General features: G+C 33.6%; 2 protein-coding genes across 2 annotated transcripts; both read right to left on the reverse strand.

Annotated features, from left to right (window-relative positions):
• Positions 1-1,873: 1,873 nt before the first annotated feature.
• On the reverse strand, positions 1,874-4,377 carry LOC110371159 (CLIP domain-containing serine protease B10). The gene is made up of 4 exons (XM_021327275.3): positions 4,224-4,377; positions 3,685-3,859; positions 2,537-2,712; positions 1,874-2,309 (listed from the first exon to the last, which is right to left on the reverse strand). Exons 1-4 carry the CDS (start codon positions 4,291-4,293, stop codon positions 1,885-1,887), a joined length of 846 nt encoding a protein of 281 aa, XP_021182950.3. The 5' UTR covers positions 4,294-4,377; the 3' UTR covers positions 1,874-1,884.
• Positions 4,378-11,606: 7,229 nt separating this feature from the next.
• On the reverse strand, positions 11,607-15,150 carry LOC110371188 (CLIP domain-containing serine protease B9). The gene is made up of 4 exons (XM_021327312.3): positions 14,798-15,150; positions 12,964-13,141; positions 12,486-12,661; positions 11,607-12,172 (listed from the first exon to the last, which is right to left on the reverse strand). Exons 1-4 carry the CDS (start codon positions 14,874-14,876, stop codon positions 11,784-11,786), a joined length of 822 nt encoding a protein of 273 aa, XP_021182987.3. The 5' UTR covers positions 14,877-15,150; the 3' UTR covers positions 11,607-11,783.
• Between the last annotated feature and the right edge of the window lie 3,255 nt (positions 15,151-18,405).

The raw sequence follows: 18,405 nt of genomic DNA on the forward strand, positions 1-18,405 counted from the left end.
AAAATTGTCGCGTTTGCAAGAAATGCAAAATATGGTGCGTGAAGGAAAATTGAATTATGGTGTAACTAACCAACACAGTTTTCTAATTAGGAAATTAGGCTTTTGGTTTATATGTTTCCTATGGCTAAATTAAATGTTACACATATATTTTATTTTTAAAAGTAATGTCAAAAGTTATAGGTTCAATTATTTAATCATCAACACAAGTTCTATCCAAAACATACGTTTGACGTTTTAACAATGTTTGTATAAAAACATGTCGAACCGCTATATTTTACCTACTCCATCTAGATAAAAGTTAACAGATGAGCGAAAATTCAGCCCATAAAAATATTTTATAAAAATATTTTATAAAAATATTTTTATTTAGAATTTCATCATCTTGTAATATTATTTTATAAGGTACCTGCCTTATCAATTTAAATAATGTTTCCTTCAATTGTTTTACATATAAGTACTATATGTTATTATTAATTATATTTCACAATATTATGACGACATAAAGACCTTCCCGTACCTATCTAATTATAATTATTAAGTATATAAGCTTTATGTTTTGATTATATTGCAAACCGTTTACTTTACTTAAAATAAGGTCTTTTTTGTGTCTGTATAATAATTTCCACTTATATCATGTTATAAAGAATGCTACATGTGAGATGACGGCAGAGAGAAGTGTCGAAGAAAACATGCTGCGCCGACCTCAAATAAAATTGGAATAAGGGCAGGATAATGATGGTGATAAATGATCGTGTACTAAATTTATCCTTTTATGAGGCAACAAGATACCTTATATATTGATAAAAACAAGTTATACAAAAAATCAATTTCTTATATTTGAGTTTTTCAAATTCTGATATATGGAGCATCGTGATCGTCTTTTGAAGAGTTGGTTCAAAAGACCCGGTCTTTTGGTCCTAAGGTCATTGTTAGTCACTTGTTAAGCGAACAGTCTCTATCTTAAGTCGAATTTTATATAATTGTAGCGTTAACTGCTAAAAAATATATCTACAAAAAGACTGATTATAATATTCATTTTAAAACAAAATGTTGTTCCGTTTCTATACAATTTTGATCTAGATATGAAACGAATAAATGTTAGATAAATATGTATGTTGTTTTTTTTAATACAAATAACCTTCCTTTTATTTTCAGTAATCCAATATAAATAGTTTTCATCAAACCGGGGATTGTCCTTGGGTACATTTCTATAGTGGATACTTACAAGAATAATCGTCGGTTTTGTGTGAGTTGTGACCATATCATTAAAGTTGTCTCAAAGGGGCTTCAGCGTGTTGGCTTCTGCCCCACATTCACCTTCCAAAAATTCGGGACCCTGTAGTAGCGTGGTCTGGTGGAGACATCCAAAATAATAATTTTATGGAATTGCTGAACTTAAAAATAATTTTCATTAATTTTTTTGATCGATTTTAGGTTTTGAATGCATGCTGTGTGTAGACCTTCTGATTGTACAAAGGGGGATCATAATAAAATGCTGTCATATTTTAAGGAATAATTTATTCAATAAATAACTTAAATCTACGTACATGATAGGAACTACAGAGATGTATTTGGCACAAATACAAAATAATCGTTTAGTAGAACAAAAATAGGAACATCATATTTAGATTTGCTTTTACAAAATACAGTATTTGGATATTACAAGGGTAACTTGAAAGTACACACTGTATTTTTTCTTTTTACAGAGTTTTGACTCTAACTGTCAGAAAAGCAATTCTTATCCTTAACTTATACAATAGTATTTTTTTTATGTTAATGGCACTTTTTATCACTTTTTTCTTATTATTTTAAAGCTTTTTTACATTTTTGTATTTTTTACTAAACCTATTTTTATTTTTTTTTCTTGTTTCAGACTTTTTTTACTTATAATACATCAAAGTCTACTCTAGGAGTGTGCTTATAATTCCCTGAAATAACATCTTTAACCCATTCTAAATGATCAGCTACATTCGTGTATAAACCTGGCGAGTTTTTAGTTCCACAGTGACTATTCCCTGCACTGGTCACTCCCCACAACTCGGCCTTACTTTTGACCCAGATTAAAGGACCACCGGAATCTCCTCTGCAAGTATCAATGCCTTCTTCACCACCAGCGCAGATAGTATTAATGGGGACCTTCCTAGCTCCGTACGTAGCTTCGCATTTTTCTCGTGTCCACAAAGGTAAAGGTATGATTTTCTTGACGGTGCTGTAGTACCCTTTTTGGGGTATTTCTCCCCAACCTGTAGCTGCGAACACCGTGTTGGGTGGGAGATCTCCGGATGGGAGACAGACTGGGCGGATGAAGTCTGTGAAAGAATAAAAAAACATGAGTTAACCTGCGTTTGGTAAGGAGTTTGGTAAGACTTGAAGGACCAGATACTTTTCAAATTTTAGGACCAGACATTTTTTTAATTTTATGACCAGACATTTTCCTAATTTTATGACCAGACATTTTTCAAATTTTAGGACCAGACATTTTTGTAATTATAAGACCAGATTTCTTCAAATTTTTTGGTGATGGAGGACTATTTACCTGTATAGGGGGCGTCTTCCGCCAGCTTCAAAACTGCAAGATCATGGTTTTTCCCATCATATCCTGGATGAACAATGGCGTCTCCTACTTCTAATCTGACGATAGGATCAGCACAGACTCCATTTACACAATCTTCTTGGCTGGTCAAATCGTATTCACCAAGTCGTGCTACTAACCTAAAAATAAAAATAATATAAAATTAATTACATATTACATTAAATATTTTACCTGGTAACAAATAAAATCAGGTGTGTAAAATCCCATTATAATGTAAAATTTTAATTATTAATAATTTTTTTCTCTCAACCCACCGTCATTTGAGTATCAAGGAATTTCCAAAACCTATCCTGTTATAATTAGTACAGAGATATTGTATAAGAGTTGACCGCAAATACGTAATATTGCTATAAATACAAAACAGGGATTTCCTACTGATGTAATTTTATTACAAACGTTACGATTTTGACGTTTCAGATTCATCTTAGAAACTTAGAAATACATGTTGCTATCGTAGATCTTGAGTTCTACGTCAATAATTATCCAATTAAAAGGCATAAAGAAATTGATTTTCAAAATTCTGTATAAAAAAATGGGTTTCCAATTCTTGAGTTTTCACTTATTTCTTGATAACTCAATCAAGGTCATAAAGGTAAAAAAATTAAATAATCGTAACGCGAAATGGTAGGAACGGTGGGAAATATTTTAAATCCCGTAAGTTCTCCGATACCATTTTACCTCATGTTATCAATTTGAAGGTAATTCAAGTAATTTTGAGCTATCTGTATTTTCCTTCTGGATATTCCCATGCCTGTTCATACCTGTTTATACCTGACTGATTTTAATTTAAAACTAAAACTGGTGGATAAAAAAGGCGAAAGACTAGATGAAAAATAAAGTTCTTTACATCTTAAAAACTTTTTTCACGAGTTTTTTTGGGCCTTAGCAACCATGTTTTTTTTTTCTTAATAGGTAACTGTAATTTCCTTATTGATTTTTCTAAGGGATATCGGGTGGCCCGGGTAACTGAGTTGAGGAGGTCAGATAGGGCAGTCGCTTCTTGTAAAACACTGGTTCCCAGCACCCAGTTAGACTAGAAGCCAACCCCAGCATAGTTGGGAAAAGGCTAGGCAGATGAAGAATGAAATTACCTGGTAAACTTAGGAGTCTTGATGCAATGAGCTGCCGTGAGGAGATGTCTACTGTCGATGAGAGAAGCAGCACATCTGATATCATTCCTGGTCTCCCCCCTCCAATATTCTATATACGTCAACCAGGGATTGTGATGAATCAGGTTATAACTTGCTTCGGTGCCGCAAGTTGGTCCTGGAAACAAAACAAATAAAAATTAAATTAAGTGAAAGCTTCAATGAGTAATTCTATTGTTTGTGGTAGCCATATTAGAAATTATACCCAAAGTTTATTAAAAAACCGCAATTAAGTTTGATTATAAAGTGCGTCAATATTGACGCAAGAAACTATAATTTCTAGTGTATTAATTGATATTAAATATTTTCTTAAAACGTTAAATAAATAAAAAAATGCAAAAACTATTGACGGAAAAAATACAAATAATTTTTCTATTTTTCTTTTTGGCATATTTTTATAACCTTGTAAGCAATTCTATTTATTTTTTGTGGTAAATAAAAAAATTAATCGACTTTCTATTATAATTACAAAAAAAAAATACCTTTCATCAGCTTAAAAGTCCAAACGCCTTCCGCACATGATAACAACCACAACAAAACTAATTGATACATAGATGTTGTTAAAATCGCACCAAAATAAATTAATAATTCACAAAAAATATTCTGTTCATAACGTTATACTCTTTCTGGTTATCCTCAAATAATGATCCAGTAGTCCGTTTGTCGAGGAATATATATATACTAAACTTGGATATAGGGAAAACTTTGCTTGTTTCGTCCCATCACTAAAACCGCATATTATTATTATTTTATGACGATTCTATGACGACTGTGATGAAAGTACTTTTCATGCTATCAAATCGTGATGTGATGAGAGTAAAAAATCCCCTTTTTGACAAAATAAGACACAAAATGTCTATTGCCGACAAACTAAAGCTAAGATGTATACAAAGAATAAATCCTTATATGCAATGTACAACTTGAAAACTTTTGTAGTGATAAAGCCTTTTTTGACGACATCAAAATCATCAAATGACCCCGCCGTCGACACGGGTCTGTCGTCTAAGCAGACAGAGGGACGATGAGCCACCCGAACTCACCGCCCACAGACCCACGCATATATATACAGGCTTAAATACCTGTATATTTTTTTCAGAGCCCTAACGAGAAAACTAGAGTATCTCTATATTATTAACATGTTAAGAAAGTTAAGCAAAAAAGTTCTTATGACGGTGATGATATATGTATAATATAATAGTGGGAATTAATCCATGCAACGGGATAAGGGCAATCCCCAGGTTGCAGTTTGCAAACTATTTTTAATCACGGAAAAAATATTAATGTAATATCACACTGCAAGCTTTAGTTTTTAACCGATTTCAAAAAGGCGGAGGTTCTCAGTTCGAACGTATGGCCTAGACGTCGGTGGCAAAATAAACTTAAGTACATCCATTAGACACCGACTTCTAGGCCGATGCACCTAACATTTGATTGTTTTTGGAAATCGGTTTTCTTGTAAAAAGTTTTGTCGGGCTCCAGTTTTATGATATATTGGTATATCGGGTGTCTGTTCAGTATCAGACTAAAAAATATCTAAAAAAACCGGCCAAGTGCGAGTCGGAATCGCAACGAAGGGTTCCGTACCATTATTTTAAAAAATGATTTAAAAAAGTTTCGTTTGTTGTATCGGAACCCCCCAAAATATTTATTGTATTCTAGTTTTCAGTATTTTTTGTTATAGCAGCAACAGAAATACAGCATCTGTGAAAATGTCAACTCTCTAACTATCACGGTTCATGAGATACAGACTGGTGACGGACGGACAGAGGAGCGAAAACAATAGGGTCCCGTTTTACCCTTTGGGTACGGAACCCTAAAAAGGAGGACGGCAAGTATCTAACAATTTCATAAACATTTCTAGCATGTCTAAAAAAAAAATGTTCAAAAAAAATAATTTGTCAAAGACATTAGTCAAAGTTTAAAGAAATATGTATAACATGTACCTATGAGCATCATTCAAAATGCTACCTTCATTACCCAACACGTAATTTAACGTACCTGTACATTTGTACATACCTGTACAGACGTATGTGCGTAAAAGCTCATGAAAGAATATTACAAATGAGTGCATCGTTGACTCACAGTTAAGGTATTGCACTCAGGGGATTGACCTTACGAAACGTCATTTGACGCAAAATCGGGATATTCCGCAACCTACCGCACTTTCTGATTCATTGCACAAAGGTAAATTTATTGAAAGGAAGGAATAAAACTTTGTATCGGAAAAACTTGTCTTGAGGTTTTCTGAATTATAGAAATAGTCCTGGATAAACCCGGCTATTTATATTTCAGGAGGCACGTCAAATTGTGATCGAATATCATTTGTATATTTAACAGTCATTATGAGTAGTCAAATAGTCAAATTATGATTATCATGGTATGGGCATGTAATGAGGAGGGTTGATACGCATATAACAAAGTGTGTGCTAAGTATGAATGTAGATGGATGGAGAGGAAGAGGAAAATATAAAAAAAGATGAATGGATTGCTTGAAAGATGAGGGTTAGGGGGAAACTCGCCTCTGGGCCGCGGCCCAGATTACACGGTATAATAACAGTCGGGAAAACTGGTCCGAATGTGCGGGCCAGATTACTATGTGAAAAAAGTGACGGAGGTAAGTCGACCCATTGGGACTTAATTTCATAAAATCCGATAGTTGTGAAATTTTTCACAGCTCAAAATCGTCAGGAGGCAAAAAGACTTAGATCTTTTCATAATTTTCATCATAAATAAAATACTTTGTCTAGATACTGGACTCCTAGTACGTAATATAAACTTCGTTCGTCAGAAATTTCATCAAAATCCGTGCAGTAGGTAGTATTTGCGTGAAAGAGGAACAAACAACCATACATCCAGCCCCGTCCGATCCGTGAAGACATTTTAAGTTTTTTTTAAGCTTTTTACTTTTGTTTTTTTTGTTACTAGGATAGTTTTTAATGTTTATTTTATTTTTTTGTAAATTATTAAATATCTATGTAAATACATTTGAAAATATATTAAAGTTACCAAATCGATATTAAGCACCTACCTAAATAAAATTTTGTTTTATGCAATATCACCCAAAAACGAGTAAAAATCCATTACCTGTATGAATGAAGACCCGTGCCCAGCAGTAGGTCGATAAAATGCCTGATGATGACGAGTGAAGAGGTCAAAAACCTGTATAAAATTTATAAAAATATGACGAAAATCATAATATTATGAAAGACAGGGAGCAATGACTCGTAACGGTCATTAAACTTACTCTCTGAAATGCAATGAGGTAGGTATTAAAAATGCAATTATTATTTGCTTTATTTATGTTGTTTTTCTTCGGGTTTTTTATTTCTTTCAATATTTTTCATATTCATCATCTCCCGAGCCCCAACTACGTTGGGGTCGGCTTCCAGTCTAACCGGATTCAGCTGAGTACCAGAGCTTTACAAGAAGCGACTGCCTATCTGACATCCTCAACCCAGTTACCCGGGCATCCTCAATCCAGACCAGATTCCAGAGAGAGATTTTTTTAAATTATTAAATATCTATGTAAATATAATAAATTTACCAGATTGATTTGAAGTACCTGCAATATCATCCGAAAACAAGTAAAAATCCATGATCTGCGTAAATAAAAACGTGGGACGATAAAAGGCCTGATGATGACGAGTGAAGAGGTCAAAAAACTGCATAATATGACAAAAATCATAATATTATGAAAGACAGGGCAATGACTTGGAAACGGTCATTAAACTTAAATACAGTGAAATGTTAAAAGTGCAATTGTTATTAATTTATTTTGCTTCGGGATTTTTTATTTATTTCAATATTTCTTATGAAAATGTTAAGTAACTTCAAAGGATAGGTTATTACTAACCTAACCTAACAACAGCATTTTTTACCTAATTTATTTTCCTGTATAACACATATACCAGGAATTTATGATATAATGTCATTAATATAAAGCAACTTTAATATTACATTCAATTATTACATAGGTATTTCTTTTCAAGTTCAGATAAAATAATTAATAATGTGAATTATTGAAGGATAATTAGGTGTTAGGTACATAATATTTTTTTATTTTATCTAAAATACCAATGCTCCCGAGGAATCGAAATGATCACAAGGTTAAGCAACACCTGCTGCGGAAATTTTTTGGATGGGTGACCATCTTATTATGACAAATTCCTTCCTGATTCGAAAAATACGTAAGTTCGGACTGTCATTCAAACATCTTTACCAGAAGCCAAAAAGCCTGACAACCAGTCCTACTAAAGGTATTGGTTTGCCCGGGTAACGGGGTTGAGGAGGTCAGATAGGCAGTCGCTCCTTGTGAAACACTGGTACTCAGCTACATCTAGTTAAGACTGGAAGCTGACCCCAACATAGTTTGAGAAATTCCAAGGCAAATATATCTTTAATACAAATCTATTTATTTTGCATCGATATTGAAACAAAATTATATTTTTGCTACCTAAAATAGATTTTCAGATCGAATTAACATCATTAAAATATTACCACATCCTGTAAACTCTAAAGGAATTTGACTCACGCGCATCTTTTCCTTAAAACGCGTTATTAATTCAGAATCATAACCTTGTGCAATATTATGTTAATTTTATCTGTTTGACAATAGTATTTTAAATGATTAAAATTGTCTTATGTCATCTTCCAGATTTTGATCTATATGTATGCAAAATTACTTCATAATAAATCTAGCTATTTAACAATTAAATAGGTCAAAAAGTTAGAAGATACCGACAGAGTTTTAGTGAATCATAAAAATCTTAATAATGTTATTTGTTTACCGACCCCAGCGTTCTTAAAATGACGTGTAAAAGTGATGTAATGTCCACATTGCAAAATAAACAATTTCATTTCATTCAATTTCATTATGGAATTTATTTATTTCTTTAATTCCAATTTATTCAAACTATCATCATCATCCTCCGAGCCTTTTCCCAATCATGTTGGGGTCGGCTTCCAGTCTAACCGGATTCAGCTGAATACGAGTGCTTTACAAGAAGCGACTGCCTATCTGACCTCCTCAACCCAGTTACCCGGGCAACCCGATACCCCTTGGTTAGACTGGTGTCGATGAGTTTATTCAAACTAATATTGATAAATTATTTTATAACCAAACCTATATTGTAATTAAAAACGCATACCCATTAAAAAAACACACGTGGTACCTATTTTTTTCTTTACATGGGAGAGAAATTTTCGATAGCCATAAAATAACTGTAACCAACTGCGCAAAATTGTGACTAAGAGTCAGCGTGTAGGCATTATAGTTACGTATGGATGTTCTAAATACTTACTCAACATCAAAATACGTCAGGAAATATGAGCACCGTGTGCAGTAATTTCTCGTAATAAATATTTATCGTAACCATAACCAAAATTTTCTGAGTAATTATAAACCGCATATTAACTAATTTATATAATTTAATTTACTTTAGTTATGTTGTTAACCGTTTCATTAATACTTTTTCCTAAAAACTACTAAATTAAATTAAAAAAGGCATAATTATGACAAACTATCTGTTGTCTGTCTGTCCCCGCGGTTTTACCGGCGTCCCGGGGTAGCTTCTTCCTGCAGGTACCAGGGCAAAATATAGCCTATATTTCTCGAGGATAGTCTAGCCATCCAATAGTGAAGAATTATTCAAATCAGTTTTGGACCCTTTTGGATACACACGAACAATAAATTTTATTAATGTAGACCATTATTGAAGTATAGATAGGTGTACTAGGCGCAGAATGTTATTTAGCACTATTTCTAAACATGTTTTTATTGTTGTTTAGTTACTTTTTTAGCGTTGTCAGATAAAATAATAAAAATGTAATAAATTCATCGACAATAAACGCTGGGCAACATTAGATAAATAAGATAACAGGTCGAGAAAAAAGGTCATTGAGTCGTCTAAGAAAATGTGTCAAGTAATTCTACCTTGCGATTTTTAATAGCTCAGAAAAACTGTACAGGAAAAACAAGCGTTGATACTTAATAATATAATTATAGTATAATTGACTAAGGTAGTTTTATTATAATTAAATCAATATAAATGAGTTACTTTCAATATTGTGGAACTTAATTACTATGAAAATAATAAAGGGGAAATATTAAAACTAAGTATCAAAAAATTCATCCGCATCGCTGTCATTGGGGATCGTGCCCAAAAGGCTGGCTGCATTGCCACGCTGGATGGCGTTGCGATTAATATACATTTGTACCTCATTGATGTCTTAGAATTGCTGTATCTTCATATATTTAATGCAACTGCCTCTTTAGTACGGTAGTCGCTTAGTACGACTCCTGTGCACGGGGTCTCGGGTTTGTTCTGGTTCGAGTTGAAATCGCTTCATGAATTTTTAACTTTCACAAGGCGGCTCGGAGTCCGAACGTTTATGATTACACCCGTGCACGGTCCTGCGTCTGATCTCTGTTCCCGTAGTTTTGGATTGCCGTCCAGTCGGGTGGCGTACATCGGGCTATGAGAGTGAAGGAATAGAGAGTGCACCTGTGTCTGCGCAAATGCTTGTTGCACTATAATATGTAATGCGCATCTAGCATATCTTCTTGCATGAGACATCAATATTTGGTAAAGAAACTAAGATTAAACTATGTAGAGGTTTTAAAATGCTTGAAAACTAAATTGGTGTTAGAGAAAAAAAAGATAAAAGAGCTTTTTAAAGTTCGTCATTTTATTGTCTGCAGTCGAAAATAATTATTCCCATTTTTTAGGATTCCGTAGCCAAAATGGCAAAAACGGAACCCTTATAGTTTCGTCATGTCCGTCTGTCCGTCTGTCCGTCTGTCCGTCTGTCACAGCCGATTTACTCGGAAACTATAAGTACTACAGTGGTGAAATTTGATGGGAATATGTGTTGTATGAACCGCTACAAAAATATGACACTAAATAGTAAAAAAAAGAATTGGGGGTGGGGCCCCCCATACATGTAACTGAGGGATGAAATTTTTTTTTTCGATGTACATACCCGTGTGGGGTATCAATGGAAAGGTCTTTTAAAATGATATAAAGTTTTCTAAAAAACATTTTTCTTAAAGTGAACGGTTTTTGAGATATCAGCTCTCAAAGTCGTAAAAAGTATGTCCCCCCCCTCTATTTTTATAACTACGGGGTATAAAATTCTAAAAAAAATAGAGGTGATGCATGCTAATTAACTCTTTCAACGATTTTTGGTTTGATCAAAGTATCTCTTATAGTTTTTGAGATAGGTTGATTTAACTGTAATTTACGGAACCCTTCGTGCACGAGTCCGACTCGCACTTGGCCGGTTTTTTCACATTATAATTCTCTTAAACTATCCTAATAATATTAAGGCACTTTCATTAAATTCGTTTTCTATGCTCCTAACTGTCAACCATCTTTAAAAATAAATATTATTAAATTGAGCCATTTTCAGATCTGAAATCGGCCGAACAATAACTAATTCCTTAAACATTACTTAGGTTTTATAACTTTATTTTTTTCACACTTGTCAAGTTATTAAATGGGTAGTCTTATGGTGACTATGAATCTTTCAATATTGTTGAATGAGTCTTGAAACAGATAAGGGAGTATTTTTTTATTTACTTTTGACAGTAAGTACCTATATCTCTCCTAAGTAATGATTTTACAAAGTTTCCTTTTTAGTATAGGTAGGTACATTTTAAATAATGGCACAGATTATGACATCTGATCACCGTTGAGCTCTTAAATAATTTATTACATTTTAAAATAATAATAATAGAAAAACAAATCTGTTCATTGTCAATAAATTATTATATTTGGCATGGAATGTTTATTTTATACAAAAATAAATGCAAATATTTTACGATATTTAAATTAAAATTAAAATTTTATTTTTAATAATAATTTAATTTAAATAAAAAAAAATATCCACTTTAAAATTAAGAGATCACATAATCAGTTTTTATTAAAAGTTAAACTTATTTTTTTTACATTTTATCTTTATCATAATCATATCACATTGCTGTCATAGAAGTTTTATTTACAAAAAAATCGTTAAAATTTAAACATAGCCGTTGTCGAATTCTATTGTGGATCCAAGACCGTAAGGATCCAATCCATGTGATCAGCTACGTTTGTATAGATGCCTGGTGAATCCTTGGTTCCGCATTGTACGTTTCCGTGGCTGGTGACTCCCCATAGCTCGATGGTGTCCCTTACCCGGGTGAGGGGACCACCGGAGTCTCCCCTGCAGGTGTCCACACCATCTTCACCACCAGCACAGATGACGTGGTCAGGAATATGGTTGTACTTGTAAGCAGCCTTGCATTCAGCCTTGGTCCAAAGGGGTAGAGGAATAATTTTCTTTACGTGGCTATAGTAGCCCTTTCGGGGGATTTCTCCCCAACCAGCTGCGAAGAATTGCGTGTCTTGTTCGAGGTCTCCGGATGGTAGGCAGATTGGGCGGATGAAATCTGTAATTAAAGAACAATAAGTTAGCATTGGCTTGAAAGGTGTCTCTCAGTTTTGGTGGAGTGGATATGACTGAACAAATCCGCACTTATCAAGACTTATTCTCTTTATTTTGAAACCCCTCAAAGCACCAGGAGTATTTTACTATCTTTTGCTTGTTTTGTTTCAGAGACAACCTGGTTCTTTCCGCACACAGACAAAATATATGTACGGGAATAGTTTAACTCCCCAAGAATTTGAAATAATTTAGGTTGAAGTCTTTTTTTATATTTGTTTTTCCTTTATAATATTGATCCAGATAGAAGTAATACATACCAGTATAAGGAGCGTCTTCAGCCAGCCTCAGGATAGCAATATCATGTTCCTTATTGCTGTACCCCGGGTTTACGATGATGTCAGCCACATCGATCCTGACGATGGGGTCGGCACACACTCCTCGCACGCAGTCCTCCTTAGAATATAAGTCGTATTCGCCAAGACGGGCGACTAAACTGGAATGAGATAAATTAATGATTAGCATTTTCGGTTAAAAGCTTAGTTAGTTTTTCATAATCTATGATAGCAGCTAAAAATAAAGTATCCTTTAAAACTTTAACTTAGAATAGTGCCAAATTACTGAATACTAAAAAAAGAGCAAAACTTCCAAAAAAATGGAACATCTATAATTTTTCTAAGTTTTATTTAAAAAAAGTTTGAATAGTATAATAGTAATAGTACAATGTTTGCACAAACTAAAAATTGAGCAATTTTTTATTTTACAAAAAAAAAAATGACATTCAAAATTAATCCTTACCGACTAAACTTAAGAGTCCTAACGCAATGAGCGGCGGTGACAACATGGCGGCTATCGATAAGGGTGCCGGCACATCGGATCTCCGTGTCGGTATCACCACGCCAGTACTCGATGTAGACCAGCCAGGGGTTGTGGTGGACGAGGTTGGTGCTCGCTTCTACACCACACTTTTCTTGTTCTGTAACAAAGATTGAGTTTCATGAGTAAAAATTATAGGTATATTTCTTTTATTTAGATAGGTAGATAAGTAGTCATATTGGTTAGGTACCTCCGTTTTTGAGAATAATGGACTCTTTCGAAGTAAAATGTTTGTACTACTAATAACGATATGATGGAATACGCAATTAAATTAAGTAAAGAGACAATGTATAAATAATGTTGCTGTGAATATTTTTCCTTATTTATTTATAGATCGCTTTAGAAAATTATTTTTGCCACGATATTTAATGTAGATTATGTACAAATTATCAATTTAAGTACCTAAGTATTTTGTACTTTTTAAAAGATGATTTCAGTAAATATTTTTGACTTTTTTCTAAATTAGGGTTAAAAATTTCTTGCTTTATATTTTGTGATAATTGTCGCTGTGTTATAAGTTAATGTTATTCAAAGTTAAAATGCTATAAATACACTTCATACATATTAATCAGCTTCATGCGTTTGTTATGACGAATAAACTGCAGGGTTTTACCAGTACTTTATGAATGAACGCAGGTTTTATTGAGTAAACAAACCAATCATCGAATGGGCGTTAATTTTACAACAAATATTAATTGTTTGTTCCTTCCTTCCTCTACATTTCGTTTGTGACGTAGTTTTACTATTAGAACCTTGTCACATTTTATTTGCTCGTTTTTTACTTTTAGCTCCTTTTTTAGTTTGAGGTATCTTTTTAAGAAAACTAAAATAAAAAAAAATGGGTGCAATATTTTAATACATTTTTAAATGAATAACCACCACTTTTAGGTACGTGAATTTATATTATTATACAAAAGCTATGACCTACATTATGTTCTACTGCCTCAGTAAAATTACTCAGTGGGTTTTTTTCAAAACATATTGGCCCATAAGCAATTAGTTTGACCATATTAAGGAAAAGCGTGCCACGCACACACACACCCATACATGCATACGTATATGACAATCGGCGGTTTAAACTACGTCAGTATTAAGGAAACCCTTTAGAAAAATCATTGTGGGAATTACAAGTGTATGCTATTTCCCTATATTCCTGATTAGTATAGTGCGCAAGAGTCTTAGCTATGAAATAACTATATGCAATCTTGAATGAAAAAAGTATGTTAAAATGACCAGAACATTGAAAAAATGTACTGTTATAAGTATATTAACTAAGTGATTACTCGACTTAAAAAAGTATGATGACATAGGGTGTGGTTTAACAATAGAGTTGGACAGCCATTTTATCAGGCCGCGCTCTGATTGGTCGAGACGGGCCAATCAACGCCATCTTATTTTGTACTCCTAAAATAGGAGTGTTTGGTAAAAGATATGACGTAATTCATACCTAGTTGATGTTTTTTTTTTTTGAAAATATAGAGCATTTGCAGTGTTTTAGGGTCGATTTTTGTTATATTACTTATGCTGATCTTTTTATTTTATAAAATCTTTTGCTTATAACTGAAAAGAAACTTGTTCTAAACTTTTAAAATGTTCTCTTTTAAGATCTTTGGAAGTTATTTGTAGTAAACTTAATATTGTATATGTTAAAGCTACGTTTTATGAGCTATTCCTAAAATGCCCTCTACCTAATTCACTTTATATTAAGAATGTGTTTTTGTAGAATTTAAGTAAAAACAAAACTGTTAAAACTTACCATTTCTGAACCACTTAGCACTCCAAACTCCACCAACCAAAACACTTAGGGCAAGCACACACTGCACAATTGACGCCATCTCGTAGTTTTCATAAAAAATTCTACTTTTCAAGAAATGTAGGAACTTTTATAATCCTGACCTTAAAAAGGTTTTAGGATGAGATTGTCGGTACAACTCCAAGGAGGTCCTTGTATAGTTGACCGCACAATCCGTAGTGCGATGAGCGAATGAACGCTTTGCCCTATGTCAATGACATATATATGCCGCAGTACATAAAAGCACTGTTATTTCCTCGTAATTCAAATACGTACGCGTCAAACAAAACGCAGAATCTGATATTAATTAACAATTAGACTATCCGAAAATTTGTCCTCAATTAATTTAATTCAACAAATAAAAAATAATGTATTTTTTTGGCACAATTATTAAGACACAAAAAAAAAATTAAAAAAAAACTAAAATAAAAAACGAACTTTCTAAAACTCAAAACTAAAAATTACTCAAAAGAGTTCTTGAGCACTTTTTACTTTCACAACGAACTTTCATGAAACGCATCAAATGAGACAGTCGACTGAGTAGCGGTGTTTATTACGTCCAAATATATACTATGGTTTTCAGAAGCTCACCGTCCGTTATGAAAACGTGGATAAAAACAACTCGAAACGCATTAATTCAATAGACCAATCGCAAGCTCCCGGTGAAGTGTAGGTATTATAAGTTAGAGCAAAACAGCAATAAAACAATTAATATCAGTACCTACTTATTTATTTTAAGTATGATATAGAAGTGATGTAATCTCAGTAGGTTTTACTGGTGTTTTGATAGAAATCATAAACAACGTATTTTCCTCTTAGATTTGTGAGACGGCATCTTCATTTAAATTGACTGATATTTAATATTTATTACAAAAGCAACAGAGTAATAACACCTTCTGAAATCGGAAATAATCAGAATATTAAAAACTATAATTTACACAAATACTTACAGAACTACAAACATATTTACAATAAAAATTAAAACTATCTTCGTGAAAACCTAAAACTAAAAAGCGTCAAATTAATTTTTTGGAATTACCTAGTTTATTTACTTTTATGAGTGCGATCAAAAACTTATTAGAGAAATATTCAACTCATTTTTTTTATTTCAAGTAGAAATGTAAAAGGTCTTTCGAAATGCCAAGCACGGTTTCAAAGACCAAGTCTCATAGAGAATGGCTGGCAAAAAACTTCATAGACACTCTTTTAAAAAATAAAAAAAAAGTTGCCAGAATCTAGTCCGATATTTTGAAATTCGGAAAATACTATGTGGAAGACCCCAATACAGTAGTTAGCTGAAATAAAAAAACGTTTTTAAATTAAGCTTTATCCGATAGATTTATTAATGTTGTGAAGAAGACCTTAATGTCTTCTCTCACGTTTTTCAAGTGATTAAAAAAAAAAAAACATATAAAAAACGGATAAAAAAGTATGGTTTATTTACTACGCTCGTGCTTATGTAGTAAACAAACTTATGCCAATACATAGTATAGATCGTCATTTGTTTACTTGTCATAATCGCCACGCAGTCTCCTACGCGTGGAACTTAGTACATTTGCTAAAATAATTTAGTCCTTATACTTATGGCTTCAAGGTATTTATTTGATTGAAGATTAATACCGATGTGTAACTTTTAAAGATGACGATTGATTTTGTATGAAGTGTAAGAAGTGACGTTTTTACACTATTTTTGTTCCATGTAAACAATTCAGTTCTGATGTAAAAGACCAATAAGCTGACAACGACTTACTAAGCTTTCTTAGAAATTGTGTTAATGACGATTTTCTATTTGAAAACAATAACAAAAGGCGTTGCTTTACGGACGTTTGTCTATTTGAGGGGAATCCCTGGTTTATAAAAAGGAAAGCATCAGTAACCCTATAGGTAACTAGCTAAGGACCCGTGGTTGATGACGGCAGATCCAGCCCTTAAAAACGTTTGTGGGCTCATCCATCGGATGTGGTTGATATTTCATATTCATGAGAGTGCATTCGTGATAACATAGAGAATAAATAAGGGTTTATATGGGGTGGGTAAACAAAAAGAACAAAATCAGCTTAATAACTTTCACTGGTATATACTAACTAAAGCACTTAGTGACGTCTAACATCAACTTAAAGAATGTAAGACCTATTAATACCACAACCAGTTTCAAGCAACTAGTTATTGACGTAGATATTAAGATTGCAATACCTAAGGTAATCAATATATGGCGTAGATCGCCAGACACGTTATTTATTTTTAGCGCTACTAACATAGGAAAAAATTGTGAGGAAAACCTGTTCATAAGCAAGCCCTAGTGGCAGAGTTTTCTCAAATCCGCCTGACAACCTTTTTTTGTGCAAAATCATCAAATGAATCATTATCACGCTATGGGTGCAGCGTTAGGGAGTGTTGGACTCACACTGACTAAAACCACCATGTTTCTTCTTAAGCTCTTTATGTACCAGGACAGTGGTAACTCTTTCGAACCCCATCTCTGACGTAAAATTGTAATAACGGCAACTTTCAGCTGCATCGTGAAAGTTTCTTAAACCCCAAAATGATTACGGCACGGGCCGAGCATTGAACCCTTGATAAAGCACAGCAGTCACGAATATTAGAGAATAAGCTAATGACCTAATCCTATGAAGTAAGTCGCAGGACGTAGTTAATAACAACCTTAGAATTATTACCTTTACTAGTAAATATATACTTAGTATGACGTAGTCATCTTGAAGTCAATAATATTTACTTCTCCTTCTCTGTAAATATGGACCTCTATAAACCGTAAATATGGGTTTTCTACTGTTTGTCAACAACGAGAACTTCTTTTCTTCTGAAGAATTACTTATACTTAAAAGCCTTGCCTTATCCACAATTACCCCTCGAAAATTTTGTTAAAGTACATCTTTAACAAATCTTGGATAAGTACTTGACTCATTATAAAGAAAAAGGATGATTTACATTTAACTAAACGAGTCCTAGAGTGGAGACCACGCCTCGGCAAACATAGTGTAGGACGTCCTCAGGCACGGTGGAGTGATGACTTGCGCAAGACGGCTGGCAGGAGCTGGATGCGAGAAGCCGAACATCGATCTCAGTGGCGTGCACTTGGAGAGGCCTATGTCCAGCAGTGGACTGTGATAGGCTGATGATGATGAGACATTTCACTATACTTAACGATAACCAAACCATAATCAGCTGTTGGCTTTTCAAGTATATTGACGTCGTAAAAATTTATGTAGGTATAGGAAATGATTTAAGGATCAAATTCAAATGAAAAGCTTATCGCTGGATTTGAACTGTGCCGTGCCGTGGCGTCGACGTGTACCTACCTTAAGGGTTTAGTTGTAATAAACGGGTTAAAATAAATTAACAATCATCATCGTCATCATCTCAGCCATGGGACGTCCACTGCTGAACATAGGCCTCCCCCTTAGATCTCCACAGATACCTGTTGGAGGCGACCTGCATCCAGCGTCTTCCGGCGACCTTTATACGGTCGTCTGTCCACCTTGTTGGTGGACGTTCAATTAACAATACACATTAGAAAATCGTGGTATTCAATTAATTCTGTGTACAAAGATGTT

Source organism: Helicoverpa armigera, chromosome 24 (genome assembly GCF_030705265.1).
Source record: "Helicoverpa armigera isolate CAAS_96S chromosome 24, ASM3070526v1, whole genome shotgun sequence".
Lineage (NCBI taxonomy): Eukaryota > Metazoa > Arthropoda > Insecta > Lepidoptera > Noctuidae > Helicoverpa > Helicoverpa armigera.

Excerpts from the sequence above, each read along its gene's own strand:
- LOC110371188 (XM_021327312.3), bottom strand. The coding sequence starts at position 14,876 with ATGGCGTCAATTGTGCAGTGTGTGCTTGCCCTAAGTGTTTTGGTTGGT. Across the intron at positions 13,142-14,797 it reads TGCTAAGTGGTTCAGAAATG|AACAAGAAAAGTGTGGTGTA; the intron begins GTAAGTTTTAAC and ends TCTTTGTTACAG. Across the intron at positions 12,173-12,485 it reads TGAAGACGCTCCTTATACTG|ATTTCATCCGCCCAATCTGC; the intron begins GTATGTATTACT and ends CTTTAATTACAG.
- LOC110371159 (XM_021327275.3), bottom strand. The coding sequence starts at position 4,293 with ATGTATCAATTAGTTTTGTTGTGGTTGTTATCATGTGCGGAAGGCGTT. Across the intron at positions 2,713-3,684 it reads AAGACTCCTAAGTTTACCAG|GTTAGTAGCACGACTTGGTG; the intron begins GTAATTTCATTC and ends TTTTATTTTTAG. Across the intron at positions 2,310-2,536 it reads GGAAGACGCCCCCTATACAG|ACTTCATCCGCCCAGTCTGT; the intron begins GTAAATAGTCCT and ends ATTCTTTCACAG.